Raw genomic sequence first — 22145 nt, 5'->3', positions numbered from 1 at the left:
GGCTTATTTTGCTGTACACCTGAACCTAACACAACTTCGTAAGTCAACTATACTTCAATACAATTTATTTATTTATTTATTTATTTATTTATTTATTTATTTTTGTTTTTTAGGGCTACACCTGTGACATATGGAAATTCCCAGGCTAGGGGTCAAATTAGTGCTACTAGCCTATGCCACAGCCACATGGGATCTGAGCCACGTCTGTGACCTATACCACAGCTCATGGCAACACCAGATCCTTAACCTACTGAGTGAGGCCAGGGATGGAACCCACATCCTCATGGATAAGAGTCAGATTCGTTTCCGCTGTACCACAACAGGAACTCCAAATAGAATTTATTTAAAAAAAAAAAAAAGCTCAGGTCTCACCCAGGGCACAGGACAGGGGAGTGGCTTCAAAGGGTCTTCACCTCCTAACCTGCTTTCAGATCCAGCCTCTTCCCAGTTCTGCTGCCAGCACCCTACTTTGTCACCGATATGAGCATGAAAGGAGGTTTTAAGTGTTTCAATTAACTTTATTATTGTAATGACACCCTGCCATTTTTCTTTGCTGGATGCTTTCATGCTGGATTCATTGCCCCACACTTACCATCACTCCAGGCTGCTTAACAGGTGGGAGTGTGAGAGGAAGGATCTGAAAGAACATTTTGGGGGACTGGTAGTGCCAGTGGGAAGGAAACACTGGACCTCATTGGTGGGAGGATGGCTGGAGATGCCTTTGAAGTCAAGGTATGGGGGCAGGGGTCATTTGCTGAACGAGCTCTTTTTCTACCATGGGGTGACATAAGGATGTATGGTGTTCCTTCAGGGCAAATTGACGCTGAAAGAAGATAGCCTGGCATGAGGGAGCCTGATGGGACCCCATCTAAGAAGACTGTCCTCTAAAGTAAGAGGAGCCACACAGTGGCAGGAGGTGAAGAGGGGTCCCCAGGGTCTGTTGCCAGCACATTGCTCATACTAAGGACTGATGCAGAGGTCCTGGGAGGAGACTTGAGAACCCTCAACTACTCCAGTGGAAAAGGGAATTTTAGGAGCCTGCCAGGGCCACTGACTGATGATTAATGACTGCAAGTCCAGAAAGAACTACCATTAGAGGCTGCCAAGTAAGAAGACCTCTGCCCCTTTCCCTCAGCCTGCACGGATGCTGCAGAAGCCAGAGTAGCAGAGCATGAAAAGCATGAGGGGCCAGAAAGGAAGAGAACTAACCCCCTCCCTCTCCCCATCATTGGTCCCTGAGGGTGGGGCAGGGGAAGGAGAAACTTTGAAGAGAAAGAGACTGAAGCTTCCATTCTGCCTGCATCAGTCTCCTCTCAACTGCATCAAATGTCCCACCTATCCAGACAGACCTGGTCCAGCTACTGGAGGAAGTACAACCTTCCCTTTTCCTTCTTCTTCTTCTTTTTTTGCTTTTTAAGGCCGCATCCATGGCAAATGGAGGTTCCCAGGCTAGGGGTAGAATCAGAGCTATAGCTGCCGGCCAGAGCCACAGCCACACCAGATCCAAGCCATGTCTGCAACCTACACCACAGCTCACAACAACACTGGATCCTTAATCCACTGAGCGAGGCCAGGGATCAAACCAGCAACCCCATGGTTCCTAGTCAGATTTGTTTCCGCTGCACCATTATGGGAACTCCAAACCGTCCCTTCTTCCACAGTTTTTCCTCCACCTGCCTGGATAAGCCCACAATTTTAAGTGTGTTTCTCTTCCTACTCAAACATACTTGGGAGGCACTACCAGCTGTTTTGCTCTGGGCTTGACTGTGTTATCTTGGCAGGGGGGATCCCAGATGGAGGGGATGTGAGCAACCATATTTTCCAAGAGGACAAGTTAAGCCCAAGACACACCCAAGACCCTAACTTAGAACAGGGTACCGGGGTGGCGGGGGGAGGGGGGGTACTCTGGGGATGAGAAAGGTTTTATAAGGAGGATGTCTTTGGGACTGGGCTGGGCAGTGGCTGGCTGGCTCTGGGGCCAGCTCACAGAGTGCTGTCTCCATCAGCAAGGCTGGCTGAGCTCCTAGGTCCAGCTGTCTCCAGGGGAGTGTGTAGGCAGCTCTCTGCTGCTGCTGATCTGGCTTTGGAGACACAGTCAGAGGTATGGGTTGCTCCAAAAGCTACCCCCAAGCTGGAAGTACTTCCTGAGGCCTCCAAATCCCCTTCTGAGTCCTTCTGAGACCTGGAGGGAGTAAAAGGCCCTCACTGGCTGACCAGGAACTGGCCCCCTATTATTCTTCCTCACCACCCCTTCCCAGAGAAGGGGAATCATGAGGGTGCCACATGGGCCTCTAGGCAACAGTGGACAAGGATGAGGCCACTAAAGGGAGGTCTCAGGCTTCAGACAGCAAGCAGCTCACCGTGGGTAGGACTTTTGCTCCAGGTCATGGATGGTATCCTTCAGGGATTGGCCACGTGTCTCTGGCAGCAGGGCACAGAGTAAGCCAGCCCCGATGGGGAGGATGCCGTAGATGAGCATAGGGGCGGCAGCATGGTACTCATCCAGCATGATCACGAATGGTGTCAGGATGCCCCCAATCCTTGAGGGGATGCCCACCAGCCCCAGGCCTGTCTGCCTGCAGGAAGGCCAGTGCAAGCTGAGCAGCTTCAGTCCCACTGGGCCACAGCCCCAATCATGCTCACCTCCCCGGGAGAGCCCAGACCCCTCATTTGACCCCCAGAGGTCTGCAGGGTCTCCAGGCTCCTGCGCCCACCCAGCCTTCCAGCCTTCTGCTCCTGCATGCTGAACTTCTCCTAGTCTTATCATGTGGCCTGCGTCTTCCACCTCCAGGCCTCTCTGCCTGCCTGCTGCACGCCTGCTCACCTATCAAGTCTCAGGTCAAAGGCTGCACCTCCTGACCACCTCCTGCCCCCACCAGAGTGTTCCTTCTGAGCCATTCACGGAATTTGGACCTATTCCATGTTCTAGTCCTGACAAGCCCAGGGTGTGGTCCCTCCTGTATCTGCCCTCCACTGCCTTGGGGACAATGTGGGAGCTGGGACTAGATAGAATGCTCCATGCCTCAGGACCCATCCATCCCTGCTGCCCCAGAGCTAGCTCTATAAGCTCTTTGGGGAATAGTGTGAGGGCAGAGGAGGGATGGCCCAAATCAGGTCTCAGGAGGAGAAGAGCAGGAGTTGCACCTGCAACCCTTACCTGATGACAGTGGGGTAGAGCTCAGCAGAATACACGTAGGACACAGTAAACCCAGCAGCTGTGGCAAACTTGCCCACCAGAGCCAGCACAGTGATCACCACGGGCAGGTCTGGTGAAGGATGTCAGTCAGCCAAACAGACAGTAGCCAGACCCATCACCTGGGCACTGACCCTGCCCTGCCCTTCCGAACTCCTCACCCCTTCTGTACCCAAACCCAGAGAAGCGCTCACTCCTCAAAAGGCAGCAGGTGCATGAGGGGAGGCAGTTGGAGAGGCCAGCCCTGGTACCTGCTGGGACAAAGATGATGGCGATACACATGAGACCACCCAGAAGCAGAGTCCCCATTTGGCTCCATTTGCGGCCCAACCTCTCCATCATGAAGATGCTAGAGTAGCGGGCAGGCACCTCAACCGCTCCAAAGATTAGCTGCGTCAGGTAGATGTCAAGGCCAAAGTCCCCCACCTTGAAGCCCAGGCCATAGTACACCAGGCTGTCCACGAACCTACAGAGTGTTCAAGATGCTGTGTCACTGCTGGGTGAAGGGACACCATCACACTTAGCAGGAGAACCCACCTTGGCCAGAAGTGACAACAGGAGATAGGAGCACAGCCAGGGAGAGATCCAGAGTTTTCTGCATAGCCCAGCCCAGACAGCCACCATCCACAGAGAATGGCAGCCCTTTGGCTTGGGCCTCAGGGAGGGCCGTGGACCCCTCAGCACTCACCAGACGTAGGAGAGAATCAGGGTGACCTTCCGGAGTTGGGGGTGTCGGAATAGATCCAGGGCATTCCCTGTGGGGCCGGTCTTCTCTGGGACCAGCTGGGAGGGAAGTGCAGAGTGAGGGGCAGGCAGGAAGGTCTATGTGGTCAGATGAGGGGCAGGGCTGGCCCAGCTGCTGCAAGTACCTGGCTCAGGAGCTCAGGAGAGAGTTTTTTCCTGTTGACAGAGGCTGCCTTCTGGATCAGTTGTTTAGCCTCCTCTACCCTCCCCTGGGTCAGGAGCCACCGTGCAGATTCCGGCAGAGCCCTGGAGGTCGGAAATGGCTGTGACCTTGGGACCTGGACCTGAGTCTTGCTACTCCCCCAGGAGCCTTCTAACACACAGCAACTCCACACACCTTGCAGGTTCCCACTCCCAGACGTGACTCCTGATGCCCAGGCAGTTCCTCCTCACCAGATGTAGAAGAAGAGCAGAAAGACAGGTGAGGTGCCCGCGATCTGGAGGAGCCTCCAGTTCCGGATGCCATAGGCGAGCCCTGCTAAGGCCATCTGTCCCACCGAGAAGGAGCACTGGGCCACAACCACAGTCCGAGTCCTCCAAGAGGGTCCTACCCACTCTGTAACTGTGAGAACACAGAGGCTGAGGCTGGGCTGGACCCTGCCCTCTCACTCTCTGCCACCCACAGAGCCACGTGTCAGGAGCTGTGGTCCTGGCCCATCAGTGCCACCACGTGAGGTACAGGTTGCTGACTGGCCCTACAGGCAAGGTAGGAATGTGGCCACCCAAACCCCAAAGCCTGACAGCTTCAGGGCTCATATACTCACGGAGGGTGATATTGCTGAAGGTATATCCAGCAACGGCTGTGGCCACAGCAAAGCGCAGGGCCATGTAGAGCTCAAAGCTGGGCACAAAGGCTGTGCTCAGGCCAAGGATGCCGAAGAGTAATAGCTGGAGCAGCACAGTGATCTTCCGACCAATCCTGGGGTAACAAACAGGCAGGTCGAGAAGGGAACGTCTGAGGGAAAGAGGAACAGAGACCAGCCCCCAGCCCTGCCCTGGGCGCTCAGTCTGTGGGAGGATGCATGGCCCCACCTGGGAGCCCTGGAGGGGAACCAAGCCCTGGGCCCTGAGCCCAAGAGCGTGTTGGGGATGGGGGAGTTGGTCAAGGCTCTTACCAGTCGCAGAGGGGCCCAAAGATGAGCGCCCCAATGAGAAGGCCAGCCATGTACACTGACTGGGAGGTCTCCTTCAGGTGCTTCCGATCACAGACCAGGTTAAACTGGGGCAAACACAGGCAGGTGTGAGTCTAGGGGCAGCTGGGGCAAGTCTTTTTATCATCTAGCCCATCCAAGACAAGCCTCTCAGGACAGAAGTGGGGCAGCTTCCCAAACTGTATACCAAGGCACCTCAGGGCACCGCCATGAACTCAGGGCACACAAAACGATACTTAGAATTGTATTTCCCTATTGTATAGGGAAATACAATATTGATATGATACTGCTAGCTCCAGAGAGTTCACGCAATTCTTTTTGGTGAAATTGTATCTGTTTGAAGTCGTGTCTTTGGTGGTTGCTATGAAAACAAGCATCACTGTTCTTGTTTTCATAGCAGAAAATGAGGGTGGTAGGGTTCAAGGATCAAGGCGTCATGAGATTCCCAGTACATCCTATTAGGAAGTAATTGCATTTATTTTAGGAGGAAATGAAAATTTTCTTTCTGTTTATGTGTATTACGTATTATTATTTTTTAAACAGCCACTGGGTTGTTAGTACATAAATCCTTCTTAAGTTGCTTAGGACAAATTACTTAATACATGAAAATGTTAGGTATTCTTTTGGCCTGAAGATGCCGTGTAAAATTAGTGACCTGGTAAATCAACTATAAGGGAAAAAACAAAAATAAACTGGAAAAAAAAATGAGTGACCCACTAAGGACGCAAAATTTGGGAACATACGACAGTCACTAACTGCGTCTTCTTGACAAATCAGGTCTCTCCTCTGCAACATGGCATCACTGTGACCTCCTTGGGTCTTCCCAACTTTTCCCAACTGGTTGCAAGATCCCCGCAAAACTGCCACCATTCATAGGCAATCAGAATCCTAAGGAGCCCTTGCAGATCCAGTGCAGAAGCAGATTATGATGGAAGAACACAAAGCCCTGTGTGTATGCATGCACGTGTGTGCCCCCCACTCCTCCCACACACAATCTGTTAGCTGATCTGCTAAAGTTTTGTTTTCCCATGTTCAAAATGGGGATGAAACAGACACCATAGTATTGGAGCCTGATAGGATTACAGGAATTAACCCATATAACATGCTTAGCACATTGGCTGTGCTGTCAGCAAATGTTAGCTCAGGGAGGGTGCCCTGGTCCCTGTGCCATGCAAGTCCTCCAAGGCTGCCATCCTGCTCAGTGGACACTATTCACTACCTCCTTGGGGTTAGATATCTCCTATCTTATCAAATCCTCCTCCTAACCACGTGAAGGCTTATCATCTCCTCTGTTCTACAGAAGTGACAGAGCCTTGGAGAGATGCCAAGACCTACCCAAGTTCACATGGTGGTATCATGTTGCAGACGGGACAGAGATAAAGAGGGTCCCAACTTGGGACACTGGTCATCAAGTCATCAACCTCGCAGGCCTTAATGCCTCCTGTGCGCAGTTCTGAGGCCTGCCTCACACAGTGGCTCACAGAATCCCAGGCCCACTTCTTGGGGCACATCCCATCACACCTCCTTCCCCCATCCAAAACCATCAATGGCTCCCTCTGGTCTCTAGAGGAAAGGCCCAATTCCTCAGCACTCTATCTGAAAGAGTTGGTTCTTGCCTTTTCCCTCTCCCCCTTTTTATGTCCCCATTGCTCACACAGGCCAGGCATTTTTGTGTTCTAGACCCTAGAAATGGCTATTTTCTCTCTGCTTCCCCTCCCCCCCCCCATTTCTTCCTTGGTCCTAGGACAAACCATGCTGTTGCTGCTATTCGCTGATGGGCTAGTTCCCTTCCTTTGCAGATATTTGTGTGGACAGGTAGACTGAGGAGAAATGTGCTCTGTCCTTCACGAGCACACAGCCTATAAAGAAATATGCTATTTTCTTCTCAAATTCAAATTATGTTTCAGCTTACATGTGAAGCTGCTAGTTAGAGTAAGGAAACTTGGGATGTCAGCTCAGAGGGAGTCCTTCGAGGCAGTAGCAGCTCCCCTGTTGACATTTAGGAAGCAGAGGTGGAGCCCTCACACAAGGTAGCCTCACTCTGGAACAGAGTGTGGGGTTGTCATATAATTCGGGGCACAAAGTACCAAAAGTGTACATTTCCTTGGGCGTCCCAGTCGTTGGAAGCAGGTAAGGGAAAGGCTAAGAGGGCCAAGGTCCAACCCCAGGGTCAGCAAAGTCTAAGTTGGTGACTGAAAATAAAGAGAGATCCCTAAATCCTTGAGAACATTCATTCACTTGCCCAGCCCTACCCCAGGCACAGCATGTTTCTGCTTCTTCCCAGACACGGGATCTGCTTCCTGTTACCAGGTCATTCTTTTGCTGTTCTCTATCTACAAAGGCCTTCTCCCCTTCTCCAACAACCATCTGGTCCCTTGGTGACCAGCTCACAAACCAACACTTTGAGGGAGTTTCCCATCCATTCCCTCTCCAGGAAGAAGCAAATTCGAGGCTGAGGGTCCACCTAGTCCTTTGTCCCTCTACAAGGAGCCCAGATCTTCCTGGGTTCCTGAAGAAGGCAAAGAGGGTGCCTCTGTCTCTGACTGTTCCTTGGGTAGTTAATCTCAGTGGGTGTTGTTTGGATATCGTTGCATGAATAGTCCAATAGTGGCTGTGAACAAGGGTAGTATTTGCCCTGAGCATTCTGGAAGTCAGCCTGGGCTTTAAGGGTGGTGATATGTAGCCAGATGGACAGAGTTCATGAGTATGTATAGAGGTAAGCACCCCCACAGCATCTACAGACCAATGAAGACCCGACCTATCGGGTGATGCTGGGGAGATGATGGAAAGGGTACTGAGAGTCAGACCAGCCTAGGCTGGGCTAGATCCAAGGGTGAGCAGAGTTCAAAGGCCACTATTCCTCCTTGGGATGGAATGAGGTGAAGGGTCAGGGCTTGGGGGTCAGGTTTATGGTCACAGTTTGTTTGCTTATTTGTTTGTTTTTTGCCGCGCTAATGGAATGTGGAAGTTTTTGGGTCAGGGATAGATCCCACGCCACAGCAGTGACCTGAGCCCCTGCAGTGACAACGGTAAATTCTTAACCTGCTGCACCACAAGAGGACTCCCATGGTCACATATTAAAAAGGGAATGTTTATTCTCCGGGCTCCAGATTACCCTCCATGAAGGCTTGGGACTTGTCACTGCAGAGGTGAGCACTGCACAGATCTTCAACACCTGCCGCTCAGCTTTCTAGGCTATCTGTGCTCCCTGATTCCCACTAGGAACTGGGCAGCAGGGGTCCTGAATAAGATTCCCAGATCCACCCTCAAATCTTTATGTTGCTCTGGCCACATCATCTCCCCATTCTGTAGTGTATGGGAGGCAGCCCTTCCTGCTCTGAGGTGGCTGTGGTAGGACCCTTGCCACTGATCTCTCAGTCCTGCCTAAGAGAATGCACTAAGCAAAAGCAAATGCTCAGTTATGTGCAGGACAAGTCCCGGAGTTCTGAGTGTCCTCCAGCATCTCAGAGGCAGGTGGGCAGGCAAAGATCTAGAGAGACAGCCTGAAGGCAGGAAGCTGGAATCAAGCAATCAGGAAGGCAGATGAGTGGACAGGGAAAGGGTAGCATCAGAGGGTTAGTTAAACACAGAAGATAAGCAGGCAGACGTGCAGGGGTGGACAGAAAGACCAAGGTAAATGGACAGGCAGATGGGAACATGGGAGAGAGAGAGAGAGGCATGAGGACAGGAGAGACAATTAGGAAGACAGGCAGAGATGAACGATAGATGGGCAGATGCTCCATACAGAGGAAATGGATAGAGAGGAAGATGGGCCAGCAGGCAAAGGACAAAGAGAAAGACAGGGGACCAATGGTCATTCAGACAGGGGGTGCATGAACAGCTATAGAGGCAGCCACCCCAGGGACTGAGAGCAGAGTCAGGCAGAAGAGCTGACAGACCCCAAACAGGCACAAACACGGACCAAAGGGCAGCCTTACCTCATTCATTAGGGACCGGGGCCGGCCTTCAGGATAGACCCAGCCTGTCTTGCAAGGCTGTGTCTTGTTGAAACGGTGGCTAAGGATGTCTTCCAGGCTGGCACCATCAGGGGGTGGCTGAAACATGAGGCAGGGCTCGGGGCTGCCTGCAGCATCCAGTGGCACACTCAGCGCCAGCTGCTCAGCAGTGCTCAGATTCAGAGTCTGGTTCTTGACCCAGGCCACTGAACAGTGGTGGGTCTCATCCAGGACCATGAAGACCTGAGCAAACATGTAGAAGGCAGTCAGGAAGTTGGGGACACTCAGCAGTATCAATAGCTGTATCTGGAAGCGACCAAAGGTGCCGATTTCAGCCAGGACCTCGGAAAAGTGAGCCATGGTCACTGGCCACCACCTCCTTAGTAGGGACCACCAGACAGCTCTGCAGCTCACTCGGGCACTGGTTTTTCTGGGCAGTGGTGGCAGCTCCGTTAATGTTTAATCCAGCCTCACCTGACTCCAACTGTAACATCTCAGTTATCTAGCTCTGGTCTAGGAATGATAAAATATTATGAAAAAGAGTTCAGGGAGTTCTCACCATGGCTCAGCGGACATTAATCTGACTAGTAACCATGAGGATGCGCAGGTTTGCTACCTGGCCTTGCTTAGTGCGTCAGAGATCCAGCGTTGCCATGAGCTATGGTGTAGATCGCAGACACAGTTCAGATCCCTTGTTGCTGTGGCTGTGGTGTAGGCCAGCAGCTGTAGCTCTGATTTGACCCCTAGCCTGGGAAATTCTATATGCCGCAGGTGCAGCCATAAAAAGCAAAAAAAAAAAAAAAAAAAAAAGTCCATGACTCTGGCTTGGAGGACCTGAGGATGTTCTACAGACTGGGTAACAGGCACCACAAGAGGAAATTCTCAGGCCAGGCACTTATCAGCAAGCTTTAGCCAAATGTTATGTGGTGTATAGCAACAACACCCCTAACTAACTGTAATATCCTCTACAATTCACACCAGCATAAACCCCTGCCATTATGAGAGAATCCAAATTCTGAGAGTAGTTTCAACACTGCAGGGCAGTGGGGGATAATTTAGCAGAGTAGCAATGACGCAGGCTACATGTTAACTCTGCCAGCAGACCAATCTGGTCTCATGACCCTGGTCTTATTTTTCCCTGCAGGGTCTACTAGCATGCAGTGGTGGCAGTACCAGTCAATCTCAGGGTAGTATCAAAGCAAGAAGACCCATGCAGGGCATAAATGCCTTTCCTTTCTGCATCAAAGACAATTCAAGAATGGAGGCTGATTACGGAAGGGCTAACAGGAGCATCTTTGTCTCTATCTTCTTAAGGAAGAAATCATTAACACCCTCCCAAGACAAAAACAAATGCAAGCTGCCCAAGAGCAGCCCCAGCTACCCTGGGCAAGCTTGGGGAGAATAGGCAGACAAAGGACAAAGCTGCAGCCCCAGCTGTGGAAGCCCCCATTTTGGGGGGTCTTTCCTATAATTGGGCGGGAGTCAAGGTTGGGATGAGGCATAGCAAGGTGGCTGGCAGGTCAAGATTCTTACAGGACTGGGGACTAAGAGAAGGTAGGACCTCTGACAACAGGACCTTCTCAAAGATAAAGGCCCTCACCCTTTTTGCCCTGGGGGAGTCTTACTGAAGGTAGACCCAGGGCTTGGAAGACATCTAGTTCAATTATGGGAATTGGGGTGTAAAACGCGCTTGTGTATCACACTGACATTCACATATTTGCTGGTATATGCATCAGAAAAGCCTTTTCAAGTGTTTTGATTTTGAGCCATTTTAAGAGATGAGTAGAGGTGCATGGGTCAAGGGAGCAAGGCTGTGCAGGGCAGTTCTGGATACAGTGGGCCTGTATCCACTGCCTCTTAAGTAGTCAGCATGAAGGGAGGGTCCAGGCAGGGCAGAGGCTGGAAGGCACAGCCAAGGGTCCACGACCACCCCATCCCAAACTCCCCACTGTTCCCAGCCCCACCTCTTCTTCCTCACCTGGCTCCCTTGTGCGTTCTCGTCCTTAGCACAGCCTTGAGTGAACTGCCAAGAAAGCAGATGATACCAGTGGCCATTGCTCACTTCTGTGCTCCCATTTTGGGGGAAACTGAGGAGGAGACAGGAGTCTGGGCTCCTCCTCCTTGTTTCCTCACTCTGATCAGGTAAAGGACTGTTGGTGCTTCCAGCTCCAAGGCTGCAAGGAAGGGGGTTGGAGACAGGAGACCAGAAGCTTGGCTCCCCGACTGATTTGGTGTGACCCTCAGTCTGCCTCTTCTACCTCTCTGGCCTCAATTTCTATATCCATGTAAAGGGAAAAGCTTGAGCTAGATGGTCGCTAAGGGTTCTTCCATTGCTTGGTTTGGGATTCTAAAACCACAGATAAATGATGAGACTCTGGATAGAAGAGTAGGACTTAACCAAAGGCAGTCCACAGTTGTAACTATGACCCCTAAATGCCACTGAACTTATTTGTCTTCTTCTTCTTTTTTTTTTTTGTCTTTTGAGGGCTGCATGCATGGCATATGGAGATTCCCAGGCTAGGGGTCTAGTCGGAGCTGTTGCTGCCGGCCTACACCACAGCCACAGCAATGCCAGATCCGAGCCACGTCTTGGACAACACCACAGCTCACAGCATTGCGGATCTTTAAGCCACTAATTGAGGCCAGCGATCAAACCCTCAACCTCATGGTTCCTAGTCAGATTCGTTTCCGCTGAACCATGACAGGAACTCTTGTTTGCCCTCTTAACCCCGCTCCCCACCAGTCTGCTGAAGGCTCCCCATGATGCTTTAAGCCCACAACTGGCTCTGTTCTTTGAGGGAGCCCTCCTAGGCACATCATAGCCCTAGAAACTTCCCTACCCTGTGGTCTCACTGACCTGGGAGGATGAGCTCAAAGTAGTATAGGTGCTGGTCTCTGACGTCCCCGAGCAGTCTGGTCACCTCCACTGTCTTCTAGGAGACTGTAGGGTAGGACCAGGCTGCTCTGGCCCTTCCTGTGAGATCCCACAGCCTGTCTCTCTCTCTTCTTCTCTCCTTGTACCTGCCTTCGGTCAAGGGCACAACTAAGACCAAAGAGAGGTGTAACAAGAGTGTTCTAACCACTGGAGCTGCATAAGCTGAATGAACACACAATCACTGGCAGTCACCTGTGTTGGTGTGTTGGTGTATAGGTGGGGGTGGGGGAGGGTATTCCACAAACATCGCCTATAGAGAAGCACTGGATGGTATCTCAAGTCTCTTTGAAGTCTGAGAAGGACTCTAGTAATAAAAATAAGGGATAGGAGTTCTGGTTTCTGCTCCAAAATGTAAACAGCTTCAAAGTTGTCACTCTGTTGCAGCAGATAAAAAGCTGAACTGAAAATCAACAGTTCTTAGATCTGTCAGAGACTCCCAAGGGCTTGAATCTGGGATCTTTCTCCTGCCCAGTAGCATGAGCAGAATTAAACACAGAATATCAGTGCTGGAGTTCCACATCCCACCCTAACAAATTTCCCTGGGCAGATAACTCTCTCTTCTGAGATTTCAGTTTCTCCATTTGTACAATGGTTTTAAGTTCTTCTAGATAATTTGTAGATTAACTCATGCTCTTTATCTTTTTTTAGTTAATGTGTACCTTGGCTTTTCTCTCATCCCACAAAAACTGAAGTTAGTAGTGATATCCTGACCCACTTCCCACTGCTCCTACCAAAAGCCACTAAAGTCAAGAATCCTTCCACCAAGACAGACAATTTATTCTTTATTGATTAAAAATGAATGAAACATGCAGCAAAGTACAAAGTCAAAAGAGGAAAAAAAAGGGAAGGGGGAAAAGTCAAATACTTTACATCTTCCATAATCTAGCACACGACACAAGGAGGAACCTCCATTTAGTGATATACCATTATTCTGTCCTCCAGATTATTAGAATATGGGCTGGCTCTAGGATTTTGCTCAAAATGTAAGCAGGAAAAAACCCCAAGAAATCCATTAGTCATTTAAAAAGACCATACATTTCACAAATAGCATTGGCACATGTTACCTTGTGCTCAGTCAGTCCCTACCCCAGGGACCAGGGCATTCTGGGGCCCTAGGGAAACAGGTGAATCCTGAACCACTGCTGCTGGGGAGAAGCGAGGTTTGCTCACTAGGTCACGTGCTGTCCCACTTGGGAAGCTTCTGTTCACTCATTTTTTCAGCATCACCGTACAAGTCGGCAAAGGGAGTCCACCATACATCATGCAGAAGAAGAAATAACACTGTTCTGGGGCTTGGTATCTGGCTCCTAATTCCCAGCAGGGCAAAAGGTGAATGGAAAACAAAAAGAAAGCCCCAGCCCACTTTTATTGTTACAGCTGTCCCACTGCAGTTCAAAGATAACAGCTGGCTAGAGAAATTGAACAGGGGGATAGGCTGTTGCTTCCTCCAAGCCTAGGCTCTCAACCACCTCCAAATAAAAGGCAGAATAGTGATGCCACCACCCTTTGTATTCATAAATAAGTAGGTTATGATGGGCTGATTTGAAATCAAAACACACATTCCAAGGTAAGCCACTAGTCTGTACCAAAGACACTATCCCTTTTTCATTATTTACTCCTACCTTCCTGTCCTTGTTCCCCCAACCCTCTTCTAAAAAAAAAAAAAAAAAAAGAAGAAAAAGAAAAAAGGAAAAGAGAAAGCTAAATATCTGTCCAGAAAGCTGATCAATCTTTTCTTTCTCCAGGCTCAGCAGGCTCCTTCCTTTTACTAATCCTGCTGCAACCTTGGACTTTGGTATCTGAACATCTAATCTATTTTCCTCCCAACCCCCATCCCAAACCATCCCCTCCTTTTCTTGCCAACAGCCATCTTTTCCCAACAAGCCACTATATCCAGGGCAGGTGAAGAAAGCCCATGACTAAAACTACAAGCTCAGAATAAAACAAAACTGTAGCAAGTCGGTTGTAGGGAAAGCTTTCCCAGGTGCTCCAAGAGAAAACTAGGTAAAGCAATCTTGTTATTCACAGACCAACAATGCTGGAGGGCTACCACGATTCTCTAAGAAGCAACTCTCCCCTTTCCATGGGGCCAAAGCCCATCTTTGTGTGTCACTTTAAGGCCAGATTGAGGATCTGTTTTATTTACAAAACTTGTTAGGGCTATCTGCAGTTAGACAGATAGCCCTAACTACTAGGGCTGTGAAACAGTAGGAAAAAAAGAAAAATCAACTCCACTGATGATTCACATATTGCATTATGAGTGCTCTTTTTTAAACCTAGAGAATAATTTATATTATTTCTGTAGAAAATCAAAACGAACACTGTCTACTCATAAATCCTAAAAGTCACGGCACATGTGGTTTCACTTTCCATCTTGGGTCAGGTTCAGCGCACAGAAGTGTGGACCCCCTCCAAAGGGTCAGTGCAGGAGAGGGGGCAGAAGGCAGGCCTCTCTGGCCCAGTGTGAATCTCCTTTATTGCTGTAGAAATCTCAGCCTGCATTTCCTCAGGACTTGGAGGCCAGGCAAATTGATTTTCATGGGAGGATCAAGGAGCAGTTTTTCTTCAAATTTTTAAGGTTTGAAAATAAACACTTCCACAATGATATGAGTTATGATTTCTCCTGTTCAAAAACCTCTGCTGGGAAAATTCTCTTCCACAAGCCATTACTTGATGTTTTCTCTAAAAATAGTCCAAAGTTCCACTGTGAAGGATCCAATGGCTGATGTTCGATTACAGTCAGATGTTTTGCACCAGCTGAAGTTAAGGCTAGCAACCCTTTCTGGAGGGAGTAATGAAGAGGGGTGCCTGAGAGCAGCTTCAGCAAAATGCTTAGAAACGTCATGAACAAAACTAGAACACAGTTTAGGCTGCCTCCATCTGAGGCTGTGCTTTTTCCTAACATAGGTTGCTAGAATTCATAGCAGATACAAAAAGAAAAAAAAAAAATCACTAAATTAAATCCTCTGGGCTCCGGCTGAACAATCAACTCTGAAATGCTACTTCGGTGGTGAAGAGATATCCTAAGATGCCCACTCCTGTCAGGTGTGGGAGAGTAAGCAGGGTGAGGAGGCCCAACACAGCTGTTACTTTGCACCCAGCGCCATCACTGGAGTAAGGCAAGACTGACAGACCTCCCCTCTGGGCTCTGAGGCACCCAGGCCACTTCTTAGATGCAGGAAGACAGGGAACATGTGCAGTACGTTTACCAACGGAACTCCTTAAAGGGATGCTGGCCACTGGTGATCCAACTTTTCTTGCCCTATGGGAAAAAGGGTAATGATGGCAGGAAAAACATAAAGACAGACCTCTAAAGCTCCTAGCTGGGAGGTTTGTTGCTGGGTTCTTTGGCAGTAGTGGGTTTAGGCCAACAGAAGCAACAGAGATACGCATGTGTGGAATCTCCTTAGGCCGCCTCTTCCAGGGCTGTGTTTTAGCTGATGCTGAGCTGGGCAAATCCTATTAGTTTACTGTCATCAGGAATATCCGAGCCTTCAACACCAGATGCCTAAGAACCAAACAAAATGAGAAGCTGTGGCTAGTTATAAACAAAATTACAGGTGGCAATTAAAACTGATACGAGGACTGCAGGAGGGAGGGCAGTGGGGGACAGGTCCCTGGGATACAAACAAGAGGTTGATGATGGTATTTCTTCCAGAAAAGATGGAGTCTGGATACAAAAGTGGAATCAGGTTCATTAACAATCTCTCTTGAGAATAAATAATCAAGGGCCTTGGGTAGGAGGCTTCCTGGAAGGAGAGGAGAAGGGAAGCTACTGAGGGAGACATCAGCTCAAGGCACTGGGGAAGCTAAACAAACAAAATCCACCATCTTTTAATATTCTTATCACTCGGAGAATAGGGAAGTTGGTCTGAGGAGGCCACTGGTGTGCAAAAGGTGAGATGGTTTAACAAGAAGAAAGGGATGAATACCAGTTTGAAAGTGACAGAACGATTTGACTGGGGTTCTTCCACAATTTTCTGCAAATTAGCTGCCACTGTAATCATACAAACAGAGAAAGTAATGAGAAACTCAGTAAATACACTTCCAACCTTATTTAAAAAATTTAAATGGTAATTCAGAATCTTCTATATCAAAATAGAAGCAGAAAGATAAATCACTCCCCGAACAGAAGTTTTTTCCTATTTTTATTTTTTATTTTTTTTGTTTTTCAGGGCCGCACCTGCAGCATATGGCAATTCCCAGGCTAGGGGTGAACTGGAGTTACAGCTGCCAGCCTAAGCCACAGCAACACTGAATTCTTAAGCCACTGAGCAAGGTCAGGGATCGAACCTACATCCTCATGGACACTAGTCAGATTTGTTACTGCTGAGCCACAACGGAACTCCAGAAAGGTTTTTTTAAAACTCAACTCCAAGTAGCAAAATAAATCTTGATTCACTGAGAAATTAACTTTAAGATGCTATATTAAATTAGGAAAGACACTCAAGTGAAAGAGGCATGATTTGCCTATTTGTTGGGCAGAAAACCCTTGAATGGGAACTGGCCAGCTACGGCCCTCGGCTTGTTTCTGTTCTGTGAGCTAGGAATGGTTTAAAAACAGACACTTGGGGTGAGGTGAGGGGTGGGGGGTGTGGGCAAAAAAATAACAGACACTGTATGTGGTCCACATATAGCAGACCTTAAACTATTTTGCCCTTTGAAACTGCTGACTTGCCCTAGATGATAGCCTTTTCCTTTAGTAATATGCACCCATGGCCTGACTGTGCCTTTTCTTATTTCCTGTTTTTTTGTTTTTATTTTTTGTCTTTTTGCCATTTCTTGGGCCACTCCCTCGGCATATGGAGGTTCCCAGGATAGGTGTCAAATCAGAGCTGTAGCCACTAGCCTACGCCAGAGCCACAGGTACTCAGGATCCGAGCCAAGGCTGCAACCTACACCACAGCTCACGGCAACACTGGATCCTTAACCCACTGAGCAAGGCCAGGGATCAAACCTGAAACCTCATGGTTCCTAGCTGGATTCGTTAACCACTGCGCCACGACAGGAACTCATTTCCTGGTTTTTTTTTTTAGGACTAAATCTCTAATGATTTTTGCTTATCTCTTAGCTCCATAAGGGTTGAGTTTATCCTTCAAAATGGATTAGGTACGGCCAAGCTTACTCTAACTTAAGACTTCTGTCATGGTTTCTAGCAGAGTCTCCCAGAGGCCTGGGTAAGTTTTCATTTACTATCATCAGGGGTCACAAAGGAAACTCAGAAATGAGATTTTCTTTTTTATAAGAACCTGTCCCCTGTACCTGTTATTCCAGCAAAACTAAGAACCATTCCAAGAACCATTAGACCTACTCAGTGGAATAAAAGTCTGGTTTTCAGATCCTAAGTATATATGCAGAGACATGGGAACACAAGAGCAGAACGCAAAGTAGTTACCTATTACTAAATCCCTTCCATCGACGAGGCCAGCAGAAATGAGTTCCTGGGAGACACCCTCCGCTGTATCTGTAAGGACAAAGAAGAAGGTCTCCAGTTCCTGTGCCTGCGTGTCCCTGCTAACTCCTAGAGCTGGCGTTGGCATGGCCAGAGGCTAGCTGCTAAATCCACAAAACCATGACGGCAGGTGGGACTTCCTCCCACACAAAGGTTTTTGCTGCCACCAGGATTATCTCAAGTGAGGAACTCTCACAGGTCTAGCTAGAAGGCAGAACCTGTAACAACCATAAGGCAAATATAGGCTCAATGTAAAGATAACTTTCTAAATGATGGCATAATTTAGATGAGTTCTTGTCCTTGTCAGAAGAGCACCTGATAGTGATGCTGCAGAGGAAACTACTAGTCTGAAGTCAATCCTGGACCCAAGCCCTATGAGCTCTGAGACACGACAATGAGTGTGTGACATCTCCGGGGCTAATAAAACAGAATAATTTAGTCTCAAGTAAATCTTTTTTTTTTTTTTTGGTCTTTTGTCTTTTTAGGGTCGCACCCGCGGCATATGGCGTTTCCCAGGCTAGGGATCTAATCAGAGCTGTAGCCGCTGGCCTACACCACAGCCACAGCAATGCCAGATCGGAGCCATGTCTGCAACCTACACCACAGCTCATGGCTATGCTGGATCCTTAACCCACTGAGAGAGGCCAGAGATCAATCCAGCAACCTTATGGTTCCTAGTCAGATTTGTTTCCACTGTGCCTTGATGGGAACTCCCCAATTAAATCTTAAGAGAACAAATTGTAATCTCTTCTCTTTGGGGATTACACTCAAAGTTTTTTTGCTAAAAAACATTTTCTTTTTTATTCTGATGGGCTTTCCTTCATATCTTGTTTTTACTCCAGGTAGTACAATCTGAGCAATGGGTATATAACTAGAAACTAAAAAGATGAGGACAGAGTACCATCAATTAACCTCATCTCCAAATGATTCCTTCCTGATGGCTAAAGAGAACCCCTGGAGGGAATGGGAGGACCTCTACTTGTACCAATGAGCAGTGATTTGAAATCGTACCTTAAAATGTGACTGTCTGGCTTTAAAAAGGAAAACAGAAACACCTCTGTACATATGCATTTGTTCTTTGCATTTGAGAGTGAGCTGCTCATGATACAGAGACAGCGGGAAGAGTAAGAAAGGCACATAGGACAGATACTCGCTGGCTTCGGGCCACTTCCCAAGAAAGAATCCTGAGTAACGAAGGCAAGAGAGAGAAAATATGCCTTGTTTGTGGGGAGAAGTTCATGGCCAGAAACGATGCATGACAGGGCATAGCTTCAGCTGGGGAGGAAGGGCACAGGAAGCCCTGCTGCTTCTTTGCTGTCAGAGAGGACAACCATATTCAGTGATAAGAGCAGGAACTGTGCACCAACAGATTTGGGTATGAATTCCAGCTACATCTCTTCTCAGCTATGTGAACTGTAACCAGTTACTTTACTCTCTCTAAGCCTTCATTTGATCAACTATGCCATGGAGACATAATCTTCCCTTAAGAGCTGTTCTGAGAATTTAATGAGATACTGCTTAACATGATGCCTGCTGTATGGTAAGGAGCAAATCAGAGCTATATTCATTACTGTTTGTACTATACTCAGTTTGCTAAATGAGGTAGTAATAAATGAACTGCACTTTTTTGGGCCACAGCCATGACATGTGGGAGTTCCCTGGCCAGGGATCAAATCCATGCCACGGCTGTAACCAGACCCACAGCAGTGACAATGCCAGATCCTTAACCTGCTAAGCTACCAGGGAACTCCTATACCAGGAACCCATGAACTTTTTTTTTTTTTTTTTTGCTTTTTAGGGCTGCACCCACGGCATATGGAGGTTCCCAGGCTAGGGGTCAAATTGGAGCTGTAGCTGCTGGCCTATGCCACAGCCATGGCAACTTGAGATCTGAGCTACATCTGCGACTTAGAGCACAGCCCACAGCAACACCAGATACCCGACCCACTGAGTGAGGCCAGAGATCAAACCATATCCTCATGGATACTAGTTGGATTCATTTCTGCTGCACCACAACGGGAACTCCAAACCAGGAACGTTTTTATCTTTAAGAGCAAAATATATCTAATGGATAGAAACTTCACACACATTTCCTTAAATGACAAATGTGAGGTTATTTTGTTTTCAATGTTTTGATGCCTCACCTCTCCCAGGAGTAAATTCGAATCGAATATCATTTAGTTCTTTTTTTGAATTCCTATGAAAGAAAACAAAATGTATTAAATGAGTTCTGAATTTATTTGTACAAATTATGCCTACATATACCAGCAAACTTTGCCTCCAGAAACATCTTTCTGACCATAGAATCATATGATTTGTCCTAATGAGATCACATTAAGGGCTCAGAGCAAACAACTGAGTGATCATCTAACTGTCCTATAACCCTTCTAATTGATGTCCTTGCCATTCTTCTTCTTCTTTTTTTTTTTTTTTTTTTGCCTTTTCTAGGGCTGCTCCCACGGCATGTGGAGGTTCCCAGGCTAGGGGTCCAATTGGACCTGTAGCTGCCGGCTGACGCCACAGTCACAGCAATGTGGGATCTGAGCCGTGTCTGCGAACTATACCACAGCTCACGGCAATGCCAGATCCTTAACCCACTGAGCAAGGCCAGGGATCGAACCCGCAACCTCATGGTTCCTAGTCGGATTCGCTAACCACTAAGCCACAATGGGAACTCCAAGGTCGCTATTATTTCTGATGGAAATAATACACCTGCAAGCAAACAGCACTTGACACTGGGAGGATGCACAACCCTACCCAGCTGCTCTCAGGCACATATTACTAGAAGGAGTAACTTACAAGGAGAAATGAGCTTATTCAGAGTATTCAGAAAACAACAACAAAATGTCTGCTTACCGTAACCTTAGTACTAGACTGATTGGGATCTTGGTTTCTTGTGAACCTGCTCCTGAAGACTGAGCCTAAAAAAGCATTGAAAAGTATAAAGTCATTGCCTGGACTATTAATTGTGTTCGTCAGTAGAGGACTTGTCCACTCAGCAGCATTTTCCTCACCTCCAGATGTGACTATCCTAGTCCCTAGGACACTCTCTGCTGTGGGAAGACATGTACTGCAAGGCAGCAACAAGAACTGAATGTCAGCCCGAGTCAGACAGAAGTACAAAGGCAATTCTCAAACCCACGTGAAATTCCATACACAGCCACACTGCAATGTTGTATTTTTCAGAACCCTGTTCCCCTCCACAAGGGAAGAGAACATGAAGCTGGGTTTTTCCCTTTAAAAAATCTGCCAGGAAGTTTCTGTGTGGCACAGTGGGTTAAGGATCTGGCATTGCCATAGCTGTGGCGAAGGATCATTTCCTGGCCAGGGAACTTCCATATAGCGCAGGTGCAGGGGGCCAAAAAATCTGCCAGTGTATCATACAACACATTAGGTAGGGTCTAAACTGGCTTGCCCTGGGGAATCCATCCAAGCTGGAATTTCTAGGTCTTTAAGGACTAAACTAACACTTTCTGAAAGCTATAAGCTGTCCCTGGAGGATATACATTCTATTTAAGCCCTTTATAAAATGAATCCAATCTTTCCATCAGTTTTCATAAGATAATCGCCTCTTTTCCCACATGATGGACAGAAATGGAAAGCTTGGGCGAAGAAAAGGTGAAATGAAGTTAGAACATGTCCAAGTGGAAGTGCTCTGAGCAGGGGTCTCTTAAGGCAGAGCACCACTGGGATGAGGAAGAAAACATCTAAATTTCCTTTTTTTTTTCTTCTCACCTGAATTTTGGGAAAAAATAAAACAAAAACATCTGCATTATTTAATAAATGAATAGACTCTGGAACTCTTACTCTCACCATGGAGCACAGGGTCACGTACTGCAGACAGTATTTGAAGTTTCCTGAGGGAAGTGTAGGGGCTACAGAGCATGGAGATTCCCAGGGGATCCCCATTCCCTCTGCAACTTTCAGTGTGCTCTGATTTAATGACGTCTCTGTGTGCCTGATTGTGCGGATTCACAGATTACATCACCAGATTTCAATAAAATCAACCCCCACAAAACTGAGAAGTATTTTTTTTTGGCCATGCCCTCAGCACATAGAAGTTCTAGACCAGGAATGGAACCCCTGCCACAGCAGCAATCTGAGCCATTACTGGGACAATGCTGGATCCCCAACCCGCTGAGGCACTAGGCAAGTCTTGACAAGTATCTTTTTCTTTTTACAGCCGCCCCTGCAGCATGAGGAAGTTTCCAGGCTAGGGGTTGAATTGGAGCTGCAGCTGCTGGTCTGCGCCACAGCCACAGCCATAGCAATGGCAGATCTGAGCTGCACCTGTGACCTACGTTGCAGCTCACGGCAACACCAGATCCTTTAACCCAATGAGCAAGGTCAGGGATGGAACCCCCATCCTCACCGATATTTGTCGGGTTCTTAACCTGCTAAGCCACAATGGGAACTCCGACAAGTACCTTAAAAAGATAATACAGGAAAATCACAGCTCAGAGACAGATTAAAGTAAACAGAAAAGCCAAAAATGATCCTTAGTGCCAGCTACATTCTGAACTTGATCATAATAATGACCTAATAAAAAGCTGACAGGACAGGGCCCCTCTTCTCCTTCACTTCTCCTGGCCTGGCTGGAGAAGGCCCTCCCTGCGGGGGTTGGGAGTAGGGGTCAGGGGAGCCCCTCTTGTTGCGGTCCAGTCCTCAGGTTGGTGCCCTCACCCACCACCCCACCCTAGAGCTTCAGGACCTC

General features: G+C 48.1%; 2 protein-coding genes across 3 annotated transcripts in view; both read right to left on the bottom strand.

Annotated features, from left to right (window-relative positions):
* Window positions 1-1781: 1781 nt before the first annotated feature.
* On the bottom strand, window positions 1782-9407 carry SLC22A13 (solute carrier family 22 member 13). Its single transcript, XM_047754332.1, has 9 exons — window positions 9027-9407; window positions 5053-5156; window positions 4702-4856; window positions 4331-4499; window positions 4063-4183; window positions 3882-3976; window positions 3445-3659; window positions 3158-3266; window positions 1782-2576 (listed from the first exon to the last, which is right to left on the bottom strand). The coding sequence occupies exons 1-9, from the start codon at window positions 9402-9404 to the stop codon at window positions 2357-2359; spliced, it is 1566 nt and encodes a 521-aa protein (XP_047610288.1). The 5' UTR covers window positions 9405-9407; the 3' UTR covers window positions 1782-2356.
* A 3341-nt stretch (window positions 9408-12748) lies between these two features.
* The window catches only part of OXSR1 (oxidative stress responsive kinase 1), a 96734-nt gene continuing 87337 nt past the window's right edge, over window positions 12749-22145 (bottom strand). For both annotated transcript variants that reach the window (XM_047770257.1, XM_047770261.1), the window contains exons 14-18: window positions 20288-20352; window positions 19576-19628; window positions 17375-17443; window positions 15912-15976; window positions 12749-15487 (exon numbers count right to left, since the gene is read on the bottom strand). In XM_047770257.1, coding sequence (XP_047626213.1) covers window positions 15413-15487; window positions 15912-15976; window positions 17375-17443; window positions 19576-19628; window positions 20288-20352 — 327 coding nt within the window. In that variant the 3' untranslated portion in view covers window positions 12749-15412. The remainder of the gene's footprint in view (window positions 15488-15911; window positions 15977-17374; window positions 17444-19575; window positions 19629-20287; window positions 20353-22145) is intronic.

The sequence above is a fragment of the Phacochoerus africanus genome, chromosome 1, assembly GCF_016906955.1.
Source record: "Phacochoerus africanus isolate WHEZ1 chromosome 1, ROS_Pafr_v1, whole genome shotgun sequence".
Lineage (NCBI taxonomy): Eukaryota > Metazoa > Chordata > Mammalia > Artiodactyla > Suidae > Phacochoerus > Phacochoerus africanus.
Note: the sequence above shows the minus strand (reverse complement) of the source record. Positions and strands in the feature narration are given on the sequence as shown.